Below are 16617 nucleotides of genomic sequence, written 5' to 3' on the forward strand. Positions count from 1 at the left end.
ATACCTGGAATAAAATAATTGTGAAGTTTCTGAGAGAAAATGCCTTTTGTTGGGGGTGTTGGGGTGTGTGTGTATGTGTAAGGAAAGCTATCATAATAGTGTAAAAAGCTTCACTTTCAGAGACCTTTCTTTTTCCATTGCTATTATTTGAAAATAGAATCTGCCACTGTGGTAAGGCCTCCGTTTGTAATCTTCTTTCCTCAAGGTTAAAGCATGTTCTTCTCCGCTCACTAGTTTTTTGTAGGAGAGAAAGTTAAAACAAAACAAAGACATAATCTGAGACTGGCTACTTAAAATGCTCAGTTGTTATCCAGGTCATCTTCCCTTCAGATGTTTTCCATCTGGCAAATAACTGAAGATCTCAGCTGCAGAGGGGAAGTGGGAGACAGGCAAGACTTCCCTGTCCTAGTGGCTGCTGCCCTGGCCTGTGTGTGCCTGGTTGTGGCCGCCTTCCCCCAGCCTTCACACAGCACACACCATGCCCAGCCCACCTTCATGCAGTTCACTGCATGTGGCCTTGTGCTCTGAACCAAACCAGAAGCCACTGGAAATATAGTGGGCTTATAAAACATTATTCCTGCTCTCAAGAAGCTAGTAGTCTAGTTGGAAGTAATAAGAGTGATGTGTGAAACAACAGCAAAAGAATAAGATAGATGATTAGTTTCTGAACTCTGTGGCAGACAATAATTGCACAGAGTTGGGAGAAAAGGGAGGCCTGTGAGAACTGGAATGGTTGGAAATGTCTTTGCGAAGGAAAGATGTGCCTTGTGCTGAGCCTTGAAAGGTGGGTGGGGTATGGTGAGATGGCCGAGGAGATGTGGGGGAGGTAGGACAGTAGCCACCAAGTCAGCCAGGCTGAGTACATTCTTCTGACTAGCGAGGTGTGTGCAGCCTGTTGGCATCTGTGAAATGGTGGATCAGCCAGAGGTGCAGCCTCTGCTAGGGGGTGAGGGATGGAGAGGGAGTGAGCTTGCTCTCAGCACAGTCTAGATGATAGAGACCCATTGAACATTTCGTGTGTGTGTGTGTGTGTGTGTGTGTGTGTGTGTGTTTTGCTTTATTTTAAATGTTTACTTATAACTGGGTAAGAGGAAAGGAGACATTTGGGATACTCAGGTTAGATTACTCACATTCCCCCCACCCCCTGTCATCCTTTCTTTTCAGTGAGTCACACCCTTTACTCAGTTCCCTCCCCATCCCCTGCACAAAACCACCTCATTCTCCTGATTCGGTGTGTGTCCCCTCTTTTTATTATGAGCCACCCTTAGGAAACTACCCAAACCAGCAGATGGCAAACCTAATTTTAGCGTAGAGCTGTCAGAAAACCCTCAAAGGTGTTTTGCATCTGCAAAAGACTGTGTGGATGGCAGAGGTAGCTCTGAACATCTACGAAAACTGGGTCCGCTTTTCTCTAAACTTCCGGTTTCTCCACGCATTTGTAAATTGTGTCGCTTCCATGATTAAACAAACCTGTAGAGAGTGATTGGTTACCATTCCTTAAGTAACTTTTCTAAGCTGTTAGATAAATACTGTCCTTGGACTGAATGAGCACACTTGGTTTTAAATGTTTTGGTTTGGGTAGGAGAGTGTGGCATGAATGGGCAGTGTGAACACTGGGCAGTAGCCCTGGGCCTGTCTCTGCCCGTTGGATGATCTGTTTCCACCTTCTGCTCACCCATTTCTAGCCTAAACCCACCAAGGGACGAATGCGCATCCACTGTCTGGAGAATGTGGACAAGGCCCTCCAGTTTCTGAAGGAGCAGAGAGTCCATCTTGAGAACATGGGGTCCCACGACATCGTGGATGGGAACCACCGGCTGACCCTCGGCCTCATCTGGACCATCATCCTGCGCTTCCAGGTAAGGGCCTTTGGCCAGGGGATTCTGCCTTCCTCTTGGGTACAAGCTTCTTGTGAAGCTGTTCCAGAGACACCAGGAAGATAAGGTTGAAATGGCATCTCAGATTCAGCTGTGCGGGGCTGTGTGTCACATCCAGCTGCCCTGTAGGCTCAGCTACCGCATCCTTCCTCAGTGTTGCTGGCCCCTGAAAGTCTTGGTTCTCCTGTCAGATAAGGGGGCTCTGGCTTGCATCCCAACTTACCACTTCACTGGTACCTCCGCTTTCAGAAGCAAAGGTATAACATGCGGTTGATGCTCAGTTACTAGCACTAAGCTATCTGCACGTCACTAGATTGTAGCAAATATTGTTGGGGTCGGCGAGAACTGGCACCAGGTGTTAGACCAGAGGAATCAGACCCCACCTGGGTTCAGCAACCTTGGCACTTGAATCTAGCTGGGAAAGAATTCAGAGCCAAGACTCAAACTATAAGAGAACACTTATTTGGAAAATCAGAGGTAGAAGTAATTTATAGAAGAAATGGGCTTAGGAAACTAGTTACAGAGATAAACGAAGAGCCCTTGGAGGTTGGGAGTGAGGATTGTAAAGGTAATACACCTGTGGGGAGGCGGAAGAGAAAGGGAAAAAGGCTCAGGGCAGCTCCTGGGAGGGAGAACATGCTGGGTCCTTGGTCCGAAGGGTTTTAACGGTGGAGATTTTAGGGGTGGTCCCAGGGGAAGATCTCAATAGAATATTCAGCAATTTTCCAGGTGTGTCCTTTCAGGGTCGGAATCTCACCGATTGATTGGTCGGCACCAGGCGGGGGTCATTATTCAGTGCAGCTGATCCTGAGATCAGCCTTGGCATGGCGTTGCTTGTCTGGTTTTGCTGCTTTTCTGGGCCTAGAGCTGAAATATAACTGAGGCCTCTAGGAAGGAAAGGTCCGGGGGTCCAAACTGCAATACCAGCCATATGCTAGGGGAGGAAAGGTCACCCTGGGGATGAGGTACCACCCTACAGTTGTCCTTTGCTAGGCACCCAGGGCTTTCTGCCCTGGTGACCTTCTGTAGCTGGCCCATCATCCTTGCTCTGTTTATGCCTGTCTGCCTGCCACAGTATCATAGAATATTCTTAGGAGAAGCTGTTTAGGATTATGACACGTGTGTGGACTCCGTTTTCATGTCATTCTCCTCTGGGTGTGAGGAAGCAGTGTTCAGGGGAATGTGCACAAAGCCTCAGGCTTGTATGAGTTGATAAGGACATTGTGGGTTTGTTTCAGTCTAGGGGAAGGCTCTAAGTATAGAAGTACTCTGGGCCTGAAAGTGCTCTCAAGGTCATCTTTTCTATTTCCTTCACTGTTGAGGAAAGGGAGGAGCCTTGCCCAGGATTGCAGCAGCCAGGCAGGCAGGGTTACAGCTCAGGCTTCAGCCCCTCAGGAGAGAGCTCAGTAGAGCTCATTGTCTCAGGACTGTGAAGCACCTCAGGGTGCCCGACTACTGGTTCTTCCTGCTGGAGAAGTCTTCGTGCTCATGCTTCTCAGTTTAACATTGAAATGCAGGAAACACTTCTTACCATAGCGTCAGGTTACTCTGCAAACAAATGTCCCACCAGGCCCGTCTCCTCCTTGGCTGTGTTCTCTGCGCCTTTCCTTCCTGTTCCGTCCCTTTGATAAAGTCTGATTGATTTTTCTGGGTAAATGAAAATCTCACCAAAAAAGGGCAAAAACAGAAATCAAATTATAGCTGTCTTTGTAGTCTTATTAAAACTCTGAGATCACCCTCAAACCAATCCTTTTCCTTCTCGTTGTTTCCCCTGGGATTGGGCTTAAGTTAACAGTGTCTGTGTGTGTATGTGGGAGGAGGTGGGGGGGCTGAGCTAGACAAAGAAACTCCCTGCATGGGTGGTTCCCCAGCCTGGCTGACCACCTGACTCCTTAGGAAAGCTTTTTACTAATTCAGAGTCCCAGTCCCAGCCCTTGTGATACTAATTAAGTAGGTTCAGGAGGGAGCCCCAGTTGAAGATGACATCATTAATGGAGTTAATTACAACAATCAACAACTTCATTTTTAAACAGAACTCTTATGTAGATTTCTGTCATTTAGTTTTGAATGATTTTAAAATGGAGTGAATGACATTAAATTCTCTAATCATTGCTCTTAATTTTAGGCCAACAGAGGTGAAATCAGCAGGACACTCCTTGAGCATCACCTCAGTTTTGTAGAGTAAAATAGTTCCGTTCCCATTGCTTTTGGCCTGAAGTAATCAGAGCATGGAAGGGTGTCCTGAGGGTAGCCTCTCCACATCGGGTCAGTGCTCATGTTGGTGAGCTGGCAAACGCAGCCCTTTCTAGGATTCCCAGAATTGGGTTGAGTCATTAACTTCCTGACAGCTTGCCCTTTTCTGTACTTGAACTTGTAAATGCTGATGGGCACTTTCTTTCCTTAAAGGCAAGAAATATAGGCTGCTGATGTCCTGCATGTCCTGCATTGTTGGTGTCTAAGAGGACCCAGGTTTATTAAATCACCCATTCATCAAGTACAGGGTGGGGCAGAAGTAGGTTTACAGTTGTGAGTACACAAGTTTATTCTTGTATTATTGTATCATTTTCCATATGAACAACTGTAAACCTACTTTTGCCCCACCCTGTTTGCATCCACTGTGCATCAGTCAGGCCCAGCTCACATTCTGCCTCCTCTAAACTTCCCACATATCCACAAAGATCTCTCTTCTCCCCAGCTCGTTGAATATACAGCCTTGTCTTATGTTACATGTGTGTGTCCCTATCGCTGTCCCCAGAGCTCCCAGGATGCAGCCTGCCCTGTCTGTACTTACCGGGTGTCCATGAGATGCTGCTGATGACACACAGGTGTTATGCTGCTGTCCCTTTAAAAGAGAGTAAAAGGTGGTGTGGAAAACTGGAATGAAAGTCTTTGAGTTTGCCTAGTCTCAACAGGCAGCTGTCTTCATCCCAGAATGATAAACCGTGCTTCTAAACGAACAAGTCTGGAAACAGATCCCGTTCTTCACATAGAAGCATAAGAAAGTTGACAGGTTAATATGTAAAATCCCACCTGCCTTTCCTGGTGAATCTGTGTCGTACCCCCTGTGTGTTACTCTTTCACATTTACTTTCTGCATGTGAACTGAGAATCCTAAAAGCGTTGGGTGTTTATGCAGACTCAGACTTCACATACTTACTATAGTTAAAAATGGAGAATCTTTTAGAAGTATAATTATTCCAATTTCTAGGTGATTTTCTTGTTGAACGTTCTAACTTTTTAGTCTTGTGTTGACATACTTTACCCTCCTTGGAATGATTGGAGCTGAAAGACAGTGGATGGCCTCCTAGGCCAGTACCATTCACCTCCAACTCCCTGCCCACATTTTATTATTATAGGCAAGACACTGAAGACGAAAGGGTGTGAGAGCATTGGTCTAAAATCATATAACTGCTAGGCAGCCCCTAATCCAAAGAGCTGGCGTTTACAGGCTTCTTGCTATGAGCTCAGGACGTCATAGTCTTCATTTATGTGAGTGCACAGCAGCGCCGAGAGACAGCCACTCTCTGAATGGCTGTTCCTCAGGTGGGAAGCTGAGGAACCGCCCAAGGACATACAGCAGGTGCCAGAGCCTGTGAGTGGCTATTGAGTGCAGATTGTCTTAGACCATTGGAGCTGCTATAACAAGATACCAGGGGAATTTATTTCTCACAGTTCTGAGGGCCCTATTCCAGATTGAAATCCTCACATGGTGGAAGGCACTAAGGACCTCTCTGGTCTCTCTTATCAGGCACTAATCCCATTCATCAGGACTCCACTCTCACGACTTAAGCAACTCCCAAATGCCCAACCTACTAATACTGTCACCTTTGAGGGTTGGGATTTCAGCATAAGAATTTGGAAGGGGTGCAGATGTTCAGACCATAGCACAGACCATGGGAGCACAGCATTTCAGCATGCTCTCTCTCAGAGTTTGGGTCAGCCTTCAGGCAGTGGTGCACATGCTGTCCTCATCCATGAAGGACACTCCCTGGTGTGAAAAATGTTTGGTTATGAAAAAACTGAACATAATAGTTTTCTGAGGTCTGATGAGGTTCAAGGTGTACCATATGAATCACTGTGCTGGCTTCTGGTTGAAAGGGTAGGCTAGCCTGAGGATGGAAATGACCCCTAATGGGTTCTGGGAAGTCATGCAGGTAAGTTGTCCTCACTTCCATCTCATCTCTGCGCAAAGTGGAAAGTCTCATTCTGGCTGGTGTTCCTCTGAGGCACACCCTGACTTCAGAAAGCAGTTTTCGTGGCCACTCAGAGGAGATGGTCTACAGGGCTGGGCTTTGATCTGAAGTTTGCTCTTTATGTATATGTAGACCAGCTTTTCTGTGGCTGTCGTTAATTCGTCTAATATTTCCTTGTAAATCTTAGATCCAGGATATCAGTGTAGAAACAGAAGACAACAAAGAAAAGAAGTCTGCCAAGGATGCGTTGCTGCTGTGGTGCCAGATGAAGACAGCTGGGTGAGTGTGAGCTCAGCGGCTCGTGCCGAGTCGCCTGGGACTGAGTTCCACCGCAGTCATCACTTCCAAGGTGTTGACAAGTGTCTCTCCCACGGCCTCCATTGAGAAGTCTTGTTAACTCGCATGCAGTTGATACACTGACCTTTTAGCCAGCTCTCAGAACGGAAAGAGTTCTGATTTATATTCTGGACCTCTCATCGCCACAATCGGTTTTCCTTTAGTAAGGAAGCTCCAGAGAGCAGTATATCTTGAATTTTAAAACTCTGAAACCATGTTTGGGAATCACATCCATGATATTTAAAAAAAGTTATGGGTTTTCTCCTCCCTTTTATTTCTGCTGCTTTTGGGGAGCTTCATAACTATAATGGCCATGATCAAAGATAAATGTGGAAACCATAAAGGGGATCAAGTTAGATAGGAACCTTTAATCAACCACAGATACAAAGTTAATCAGTATCGTATAGAATGGCTGATTAGATTGGGGGTAGGTTTCAAACACGGGGAAAATTTTTAGGGAGGTAAACTTATATTTGGTAATTCTGTTGTTTTTCTCTTGTGCTTTGCCTTTGCCAGGTACCCCAATGTCAACATTCACAATTTCACCACCAGCTGGAGGGACGGCATGGCCTTCAACGCCCTGATACACAAACACCGGTAAACAGTTCTGGGGTGGAATGTTTACCTTCCTCTAGAGCAGATCTGGGTGACGTTGACCCTCATACCCATGGTCTTCAATGTGGCACCGTAGTGGAAATTCCTGCATTCCGTGTGAGGAAAATGTGAGAGGATGTGTCGAGTCTCCTGATCGAAATACACCAGTCCTCCCATTATCCTCAGTTTTCTAAATAAACTTCGGAATGTTTATTCAAAAATCAGGTTTCATTCATTGATGATTAAGTATTATCATGAGTGGTGACTTTAAAATTAGCTTTGGGAGTAATGGTCGTATCTAACTAGTCACTGGATGTATTTTCAAACCATTTTGTCTGTTCCATTGTTCCACACAGGCCTGACCTGATAGATTTTGACAAGCTGAAGAAATCCAACGCACACTACAATCTGCAGAATGCGTTTAACCTGGCAGAGCAGCACCTTGGCCTCACCAAACTGTTGGACCCCGAAGGTAAGGACTCGGGAAAACAGGTGGGACCTTCAGGGTCTTCAGCACTAAGGGCTTAATATAAAATCTGCTTTGTATGTTTTATTTGTACAGTGTGCTTTGGGAATTATCCAAGGAAAAGGAGCTTAATTTTGGTGTGAGAATTACTTGAGGATTTGTGCAAAGGCCTCAAAAAATGAATATGATTTAAACACGTTCTGAAGGAGAAGGCGTGCCAGGCAGAGGGACTTGCATGAGTGAGGAGTGAGGAAGGCATGATTTGGGGACTAACAGTTCACTAGGAGTGATATTTAGAATGATAATAGGAAATACCAGTGGAAAGGTAGGTGAGGGCCCAGCTGGCTAAAATTTTAGAGGTTATTCAGCAGGCAGTGGTTAGCAGCTGTGCTCAAGGAAGAGCGCCTGCTGTGGTCTCTCAGTGAACGGTGTGGAGTGGGTGGAGATGGAAGGTAGGGTCCCTGTGAGGAGACTGTACAGTGTTTGCTCATGAACAAGAGTGTAAATGATGAAGGTGCATCAGGAAAGCGGAGCATGTGGGTTGAAGAAGGCGTAACACTCAGTCTCTTATGGCTGGCTGCTGGGAGGCACAGAATCACGTCCTCTGCACCGACTTGATCTCTTTCTACTCTGTGAGTCCCCGCAGCAGGGTCCCAAAGACGGACGCAGGTGACATGGAGTTGACCTATGTGGGGGCAGTTCCCCAGCTTGTAGCTCCCTTGCTTAACAAAATCCTAATTGTAGGCTTTTCGGCATGAGTTATAGGTACTTTTTTCGATTTTGAGACGCATAAGAGGATTTTCGGTAGTGCTGAAGCTTTTTAGACCCTCTTCCCTATGAGCAACTATTAGAGAGAGGAAACTGTATGTGAGTGAAAGTTTAAAGTTCTTATAAATATAGAACAGGAAGTTTAACTCCCCAAGGGCAGATTGAGGTCATGAGGCTGACAAGCTGGCTCCTTGCTTTTTTCCAGTGCATTAGATTCACTGATATGTTCACTACAGGAAGCTGAGATAAAATTATCTTCGTGCTAACCCATTAAATTATTTCTCAACATAAACAGAAAACTAAAATTCTTTGGGCTGTGATAAATCTTTATACTTAATCCCTACCATACTATGGGAAGGCATTCTTTCTTAGCCCTAGCTCTTTGATAAAGAACCTTTTATTTTTGCAATCACTATGACAAAATCTTTTTAATAACTTGCTCATTAGTTAATCTTTCTAATCACTGCCCAGTATGAAAAGGGAGTATGTTCTCCAGATCACAAGACAAGGAACTAAAAAAGGCAGTTGATGTAATGTTACCCTGTGGGTTTGATCTTGATTATTAGTTGTCCTTACTATTATTAGTTGTCCCAGAGAGCCATTAGTTAAAATACAGCTATAGACAAGTTGCTCACTCCTTCCCCATTATGTGAACATTTTGTGTTTATAGAATTGCATACAAGCCTGGCATTTTTCTCTCATTTTCCTCCAATTTGCTCTCCTTGGAGCACACTTTGATGGGGCTGAGCAGACACCAGAATTGGTCACAGGGCCCTGGAGGGAGAGGGAGCAGTACCTGTGTTTCTGGCTCCCACTGTCATTGGCTGCCTCTGTGACACTGGGCAGGGACCTTTCAAGCCTTGTGTCCCACTGTTCTCATCCTTAAAATAGGAGAAACAACCCTGTCTTACACGGGGCTGCCAGGAGGATAGAAGTGAGGCGCGTGTGTGAAAGTACATTGAAAAATAGACTGATCAATTAAGAGTCATCCTGTGTGTTCTCTTCTTAAACTATCCCAAGTTGAGTACTTTACTCAATAATGCCAAACCCTGAAGACTTACTCATTGCCATCTTCACTCACTTGCTCCCTCTCTCAGTATGTACTGACCACACACTTTGTGAAAACAACACACTGGAAATTTGGGAGGTGGAGTAACTAGCACAGGGTTTACCAAGACAGAGTTCCTATTCTCAGGGACTTAGTCTTGCAAGACAAATAAAATGTGCATTAATAATTATAGTACCTGGCAGAAAGTAGACTGTGTCCTTATGAACAAAGTCCTTAGGGGAAAAGAGGGAGACCAGAATCCTGGCTCTAGGGATCAGAAATCAGAAACGGCTGTTGGAGTGGTAACTTTTCAGTTGGACCTTGAAGGCGAGGGGGAAAGTGATAGAGTGTGGAAAGCCATTTCAGGCAAAGCGAAGTTGAGAATAAAGGGAAGGACTGTTGGTAATTCTGGTGTGTGTATGGGGAATGGTGAAGATTCCAGTTTGGTGTAGATATATAGTGCCTGAAAAGAATTAGTAGTCTGTAGAATTAAAAATGTCTAGAATAGTGCTGGGCAATTCGTGGAAGCCTAATAAATTTTCAGTGGATGGAAGAAGGCAGGCATAACTCTTGAAGTACAGAAAACAAAGACACAGACCTGTTCAGTGTTGACCAGTTGCTCAGGGTCTTCTTGCTGCCTGGGTGGCAGCCCCGTGAGCACAGTACTGAAGGAAATCTCTTCTGGGTTACAGACATCAGTGTGGACCACCCTGACGAGAAGTCCATTATCACTTACGTGGTGACATATTACCACTACTTCTCTAAGATGAAGGCTTTGGCTGTTGAAGGAAAACGAATTGGAAAGGTGAGCTCAACACCAGTTTTATAAGTTGTGAGACATAGTTAAGATTCACATCTTAATGGACTGCCTGCCACTGGGCTCCTTGCCCTCTCATGAATTCATAAATGCAGCAGTTTGGGGTGGGCTTTCCAAATGGCAGGGAAGTAGGGAGAAGCCTCTTCATCCCAAGGCATAACAGAAGGAGGTAGGAGTTCAAAATATTTCCTAAAATATTTAGGAAAGGATGTGAGGAGAATCTCAGACCCAGAAAGCATACCTCCCCTCACCCTTACCAGGAAGTTGGGTATTCAGAATCCGACTGAGCCCGCTAATGTCATGGGCGTGAAATCCTACTTCCCACAGTTATGCTTTTTTCTCATCTGTCTGATGTTTGCCTGCCATGTATTTCAAAACATCTCAAACCAGATGACCTTGTCTTCTCAATGCAGTAGGAGTGGAAAATTCATGGGACAGCTCCAAGCAACATAGAGCCCTTTTTTTTGTTTCTCTAAGGATTTGGGAGCTTAGGCAACTGGAGTCATTCAGACTCTTAAACCTTTTGCCTGGGGGTTGGGAGGTTCCAGAACCAGTACCAGTTGAATAAGCTGTTCTTGCTCACAAATAATAGCCACAGTGCATGCCTATTAACAAAAGGTTCCTGGAGTTCAAAATGGTTGAGCCAGATTAGCACAGAACCCTGTTTAAGTGTGCACGTGCTCATGTAGGGTTGCAGCCACGTTTTCCTTGTGTCGTGATTTGATCGCTTCCATTTTTCTAACTCCTGTTTACAGGTGCTTGACAATGCTATTGAAACAGAAAAGATGATTGAAAAGTATGAATCACTTGCCTCCGACCTTCTGGAGTGGATTGAACAAACCATCATTATTTTGAACAATCGCAAATTTGCCAACTCACTGGTTGGGGTTCAACAGCAGCTTCAGGCATTCAACACTTACCGCACTGTGGAGAAGCCACCCAAGTACGATGCAAACTGGGATTCATGGCCGTTAACATGGGAAGGGAGATCACTGCAGTCACAGGCCCCTGTTTTCTGACTTGCATGATCTCATCTCTGAATGCTTCTTACTCCTTTCATCTGATCTTGTGTCGCTGAGATTTATTACATATCATGCCCTCTGTGAGCCCTTTCCAGTATTGTGCCACTGATGAGACTCTGAAGAACTTGTGCAGTTCCCCAATCCCTTATCCAAAACACTTGTCCCTGATGTATTTCAGAATTCCATATTTTTTTGGATTTCAAAGAAGTGGCAGTTGTGTGTATGTTGTGTACTATGACTTTAGTTGGGTCTGGGCAAGTAACCTGTAATCAGGCCACTAATATATCTGTAGCAAAATGTGTAAATGTTCATGTTGTGTTGGAGAGGGATAGACAATAGTTTTGCTGCCCCCAAAAGTTTGGTTTTTTTACATTTTTCAAAAATTTGCAACTGTGGAATAAGGATTGTGGACCTTATCTCTTAGCTATCGTAGTTTGAGAGTCATTCCTCCTTTTTCTGAAACTCCACTCAGTTGAGTCCCTTAGCGAGGTCTCTGAAACGCATTGAAAGTTTCATTTGGTAATCATTTGAACTAACTCTTGCTGAGTGCATTCGACTGTGCTCTCAGAATGACGTAAGTTCATTGCCCAGGACTTACGGTCTAAACCTTGAATGAGGTGATTAATAAAAGAATGCTATTGTGTACCCCCCAGATACAAATCTCAGTAACAACAAACTCCAGCCACGCAAAAAAATTCCACAGTTGGGCACACTTTGAGGTCTGTAATACCGAAAAACTAACACACTCCAATTTCTCTAACATGCGTTTCACATAAGTCAGACCAGAGATAAATGGCTTTTTAAATTGTGTGGCTGGGTGAAATGTGTTCTTTTGCCTGAAGCAGATTAATACTCCCCTTGAAGGAACAAAATATAATAAATGATATTTATGGTTGCTTTTTTCTGTGCTTAGATTTACAGAGAAGGGGAACTTGGAAGTGCTGCTCTTCACTATTCAGAGCAAGATGAGGGCCAACAATCAGAAGGTCTACATGCCCCGGGAGGGGAAGCTCATCTCTGATATTAACAAGGTAAAGCCGACCCACCTGGTCCTGCTTGGGCCTGCCCTCCTGTAGGCTTCAGGTTCTGTCACCGGGTTGTGATCGCTCAGAGGGAAAGGGACTGACAGGGGCCATCCCTGTCTGCTGAGTTAAGGGGCAGCTGTTGCTTGGGTATTGCAGAAGGTCAGGGAATACTTGCCTGAGGCTGGCCTATTGTGGGTTTGGGAAGAATGTTAGATTTTTATCAAACCAGTTTGGGTTCTGCCTGTTTACCATGTTACATCTGTCATGCAGTTGACTCAAACATCTTTAAATTGCGGAAAGGAGAACACAAAACTTTATGTCATGTATCTGGAATCTCTAGAGGCTCAGGCTTGGAATTTGGGCTCCTTCTGTCAGAGAAGCTGTTAAACAATTTCTGTTGTCATGCCTGTTACGTCTGCAGTTAGAGAATTTCACAGTGGGCATTATTTCCAAATACAAATTTGGAAAATCTAGAACTTTGGTCAGTTGTACTCATTTAGACTCTTTTAAGTGGAATTTTTTTAAATGTCATGAAGTAAGATGAGTTTCATAGAAATGAATTTAATATGTACAGTCAGTCAGTAAAGATTTTAGGGGGGGAACCTCAGATGAAGTGAATTAAAAACAAGTGGCTCAGGATGGGGTGAATGAGAAAGTCACAGTAAGATTTTTTTCTGAGAAAAATCATTTGTCTTTTTTATATGATCAGAGCTGTTGAAAATAATTACTTTGCTTCCTCTCAAAGTAAGAGATTTATTAGTTTTCTTGCTCCATATCTGCAATGGTTTGTTTTCCAAGTACAACACAGGATCTTTGGATTTAGATAAGGGAGAGTGTTCCCAGGAGGCTAAAATGAGAGGAAAGTATTTTTTCCTCAAGGCTCAAGAGTCAGTGAGGATGGGAGCAGGACTTCCCTTCTAAGTTCTTGGGTCTTTTTGAGAAATAATAGCTGTTGACTAGCCAGGGAAAGCTTGAACGATGCAGGAAACCGTTCTTTCTCTCCGCAGGCCTGGGAAAGACTGGAAAAAGCGGAACATGAGAGAGAACTGGCTCTGCGGAACGAGCTCATACGGCAGGAAAAACTGGAACAGCTCGCCCGCAGATTTGATCGCAAGGCAGCTATGAGGGAGACCTGGCTGAGCGAAAACCAGCGCCTAGTGTCTCAGGTTCTGCTCCACACCTTATTCAAGAAACTGCCCCGGGGTAATCTAGGAATATAGGCCATACCCCGGGCCATAGGACGGCTGCTTGTCAACAACCCGTATCTGAAATACCTCTCAGGTCTTCTGCCCACTTCCCATGAAGGGGATGTTTATAATTTTTAATATACTGTTTCTTCTGTTTACCTAACTTTTTATAGATCTGGAAGCAGCTCAAGCAGAGTTTGTTTAGAGCCATGAGTGTGTGTGAACTGTTCACATTTTTGTAGTTTTTAAAAATTCCCTCTTTTCCTCAATCTTTGACCGACCAGTCCTTCAAGGCAGTTTAAATGGGTCGTGAAATAAATGTAAATGGCGTTCTTTTCTGCTTGCCTTCTCATAAGCCATCACCTGCTCCAGGTTCATTAAGTCAGATGCTAGTTACGAGTTGGACCCCTTTGTAAAGTGAGAAGTTGCTGATTTGCTTGGGGGAGGGGTCCTGGGGAAGGCAGAGACCAGCCCCAGGGATGGGGGAAACCTCAGGGGGCCATGTTTGGCTTTAATATCACCAAAGACTAAGGTGTGCTCAGGATTCCACCTCTGTTCTGTTTCCCTGTTCCAATCGGATGGCTTTTTTCTCTGCAGGACAACTTTGGATTTGACCTTCCTGCAGTTGAGGCCGCCACGAAAAAGCACGAGGCCATTGAGACAGACATTGCCGCATACGAGGAGCGTGTGCAGGCTGTGGTTGCCGTGGCCAGGGAGCTCGAGGCGGAGAACTACCATGACATCAAGCGCATCACAGCGAGGAAAGACAATGTCATCCGGCTCTGGGAATACCTGCTGGAACTGCTCCGGGCCCGGAGGCAGCGTCTTGAGATGAACCTGGGGCTGCAGAAGATATTCCAGGAAATGCTCTACATTATGGACTGGATGGATGAAATGAAGGTAAAACTCGACCGGAAGGAGGCCACAGCTGATGCAATGAGGCCTCTCTTTTCTGGGACCCACTCAAACCCCCAATATACATTGTGCCCCTCATCTAACTGCGCACTCCACAGAGCCAGAGAAGGGCCACGTTACCCATGGGGAGATTGTTAGCTTATGAGTTAAATGAGATGTGATGAGTGAAAAGTTGTAAGTTAGACCAGTTTTGTGGCCGGAGGTTTCCTACTGTGATTTAGATCTAATTATATATGTTCCACAGTAGAGAATCAATCAGATTGGCTTTTTGTGTTTTTAGTTCTTTAGAGGTACTCTAAATTTCCATCTCATTGATGTATGTGTAAGTGGCTGTGGTGTTGGGGAGGGGGCCGGGGCAGGTGGTTTGGGCAGGTGGGAGGGTGGTAGCCATGTGGACGGAGTGCAGGTTGGAACCAGGCAGCCAAGAGTTTACATTGTGAGAGCCAGAGCTGCCTACCCTCCTGAGCCTCGTTCTTTATCTTTAAGTGGAGGTGGTACTTCCAGCTACCTCTCCCGGTTATAGCGAGGACTAGTGCAGTACTGTGTGTACAGATCATAGGACAGGGCTGGTTGGAAATGGCTGCCAGGGCCAGTTTGTGCTTCTCCTTCCATTGTTGACAGCACTGAGTGTAGACATCAAGCTTTCCCAACCCAGGAAGAGACCTGACATTCTGCCAAAGCCCGTTCATGTTCTCTGATGCCGCCATAGAAAGCTCATCCATGTCACGGCTCCCCAGCTGAAAGGCGTTTAGTCTCGTAGTGGGGATGGAACAGGGCAGCTTTGGGGTCATTATCTCAGGACATTGTGTTCCATTCCCAAGCTTGACCTTCTGCAGGGGCTTTCCTTCCCGGGATGTAGCCCTCACGTTTGCTCACCCCTTGAACCATTCCTGGCAGTGGGGCAAGGTCACTGATAACATCAACCTTCCCTCTTACAATCCTAGATTTATGGTGTTCTCACATGTAGTCTATCTTGACCTCTTAAAATAGAAATGTTCATAAAATCTAGCAGAGAGGAGTTTTTTTTACAGTTCGTGGTGCACATTTTAATTCCGATTGTATCAGGGAGTTCCTCAGAAGTAAGCATGAAGTAGAAATTCTATCTGGAGAGGATGCGGGATAAGGCCCCCAAATTGGGCTGATGGGAGAAACAAAAGAAAATGTTAGTGAGCTCAGACTTAAACCAAAGAAGCACTTTGGTGTCCTATACAGCCCTGAACTCTGTTCTTACTTGGTGAAAGATATGGCTGGTAAGCTGCTCACTAGACCCTCCTTCCATTGATTGTATATGCCTCGCAGAGCTGCCAGCAAGCTCTGAACTGAGGAAAGCATCCCTTTAAACGGGTTGGCAGCGTATAAGAGATTTCTTTAAACTTGGAAGTGAAACAGCTCTTATTACCTATTTCTTCTTCAGTAGCTGTTGCTGCAGGTTTCCTCTTGGAGCCCCAGTTTACGTTTCACACTGGTTGCCCCCTCCCCCTTTGTTTCCCATCCTGCCCTCAGTGGAGAGCTGACTTGCTTATTCCAGGGTAGATGGTCCTTAGTTTCCCGTGTCTCCCCTGATGCAGGCTTCCGCGTTTGGTTTGCTTCGTCCTGGTTTGCGCATCATATTCTCCCCTCAAGAGATGGGAAGGGTGGCTGGCTCCGTGGAGGGTGCAGCTTGGTCGCTGGCTCTCAGCTTGTTTGAAGATTATAAGATGCCAAAGTCAAGGTTGACTTCACAGGTGCCCTCTCTGTTACCTCTTGTGTATAGGTGCTATTACTGTCTCAAGACTATGGCAAACACTTGCTTGGCGTGGAAGACCTGTTACAGAAGCACGCCCTGGTGGAGGCTGACATTGGCATCCAGGCAGAGCGGGTGAGGGGAGTCAATGCCTCTGCACAGAAGTTTGCCACGGATGGGGAAGGTAAGGATACACCATTCCAGTCACCAGAGGCACCTCTTTATAGGAGTAGACAGGTTGTGTATGGCAGTGGGGCTTTTGAAGTGACTGTGCCGATGTAGCTTCACAGTGGGTTTGTCCACCTCCATGCTGTGGGTACATGAGTCAGTGGGTGGCCTTCTGAGCACTTTAACCCTTTTCTTGTTTTTCTCAAATGGACATGTCTTTTCCTTAAATACTCAAGTGCTGCTTGGATTTGAATGGCTTGATGTTTGGCAGTGAAACTTTGCCAGACCACACTTAATATGGCTGTGTACCTACAACCTGGTGGACATACTAATACTAATCATTGCCCCTCTCTCCGCTTCCAGTCAAGATCATAGAAAGTACTCACCTCATAGCATGGCCCTGCTAATCTAGTAGTAAGAACAAGCAGGAAACCTATGCTGAACTCTGTCACACCCCCATTCCTTCCTTGGCATTCAAC

General features: G+C 45.4%; 1 protein-coding gene across 5 annotated transcripts in view; it reads left to right on the top strand.

The window, feature by feature from the left end:
• SPTBN1 (spectrin beta, non-erythrocytic 1) overlaps window positions 1-16617 on the top strand; it is a 176979-nt gene that overhangs the window by 124296 nt on the left and 36066 nt on the right. For all 5 annotated transcript variants that reach the window (XM_087823562.1, XM_087823563.1, XM_087823564.1 and 2 more), the window contains 10 exons: window positions 1686-1859; window positions 6257-6348; window positions 6922-7002; window positions 7356-7471; window positions 9974-10086; window positions 10854-11041; window positions 12034-12151; window positions 13153-13311; window positions 13930-14232; window positions 16001-16154. In XM_087823562.1, coding sequence (XP_087679688.1) covers window positions 1686-1859; window positions 6257-6348; window positions 6922-7002; window positions 7356-7471; window positions 9974-10086; window positions 10854-11041; window positions 12034-12151; window positions 13153-13311; window positions 13930-14232; window positions 16001-16154 — 1498 coding nt within the window. The remainder of the gene's footprint in view (window positions 1-1685; window positions 1860-6256; window positions 6349-6921; window positions 7003-7355; window positions 7472-9973; window positions 10087-10853; window positions 11042-12033; window positions 12152-13152; window positions 13312-13929; window positions 14233-16000; window positions 16155-16617) is intronic.

Source organism: Miniopterus natalensis, chromosome 13, assembly GCF_054644295.1.
Source record: "Miniopterus natalensis isolate mMinNat1 chromosome 13, mMinNat1.hap1, whole genome shotgun sequence".
In the NCBI taxonomy this organism is placed as follows: domain Eukaryota; kingdom Metazoa; phylum Chordata; class Mammalia; order Chiroptera; family Miniopteridae; genus Miniopterus; species Miniopterus natalensis.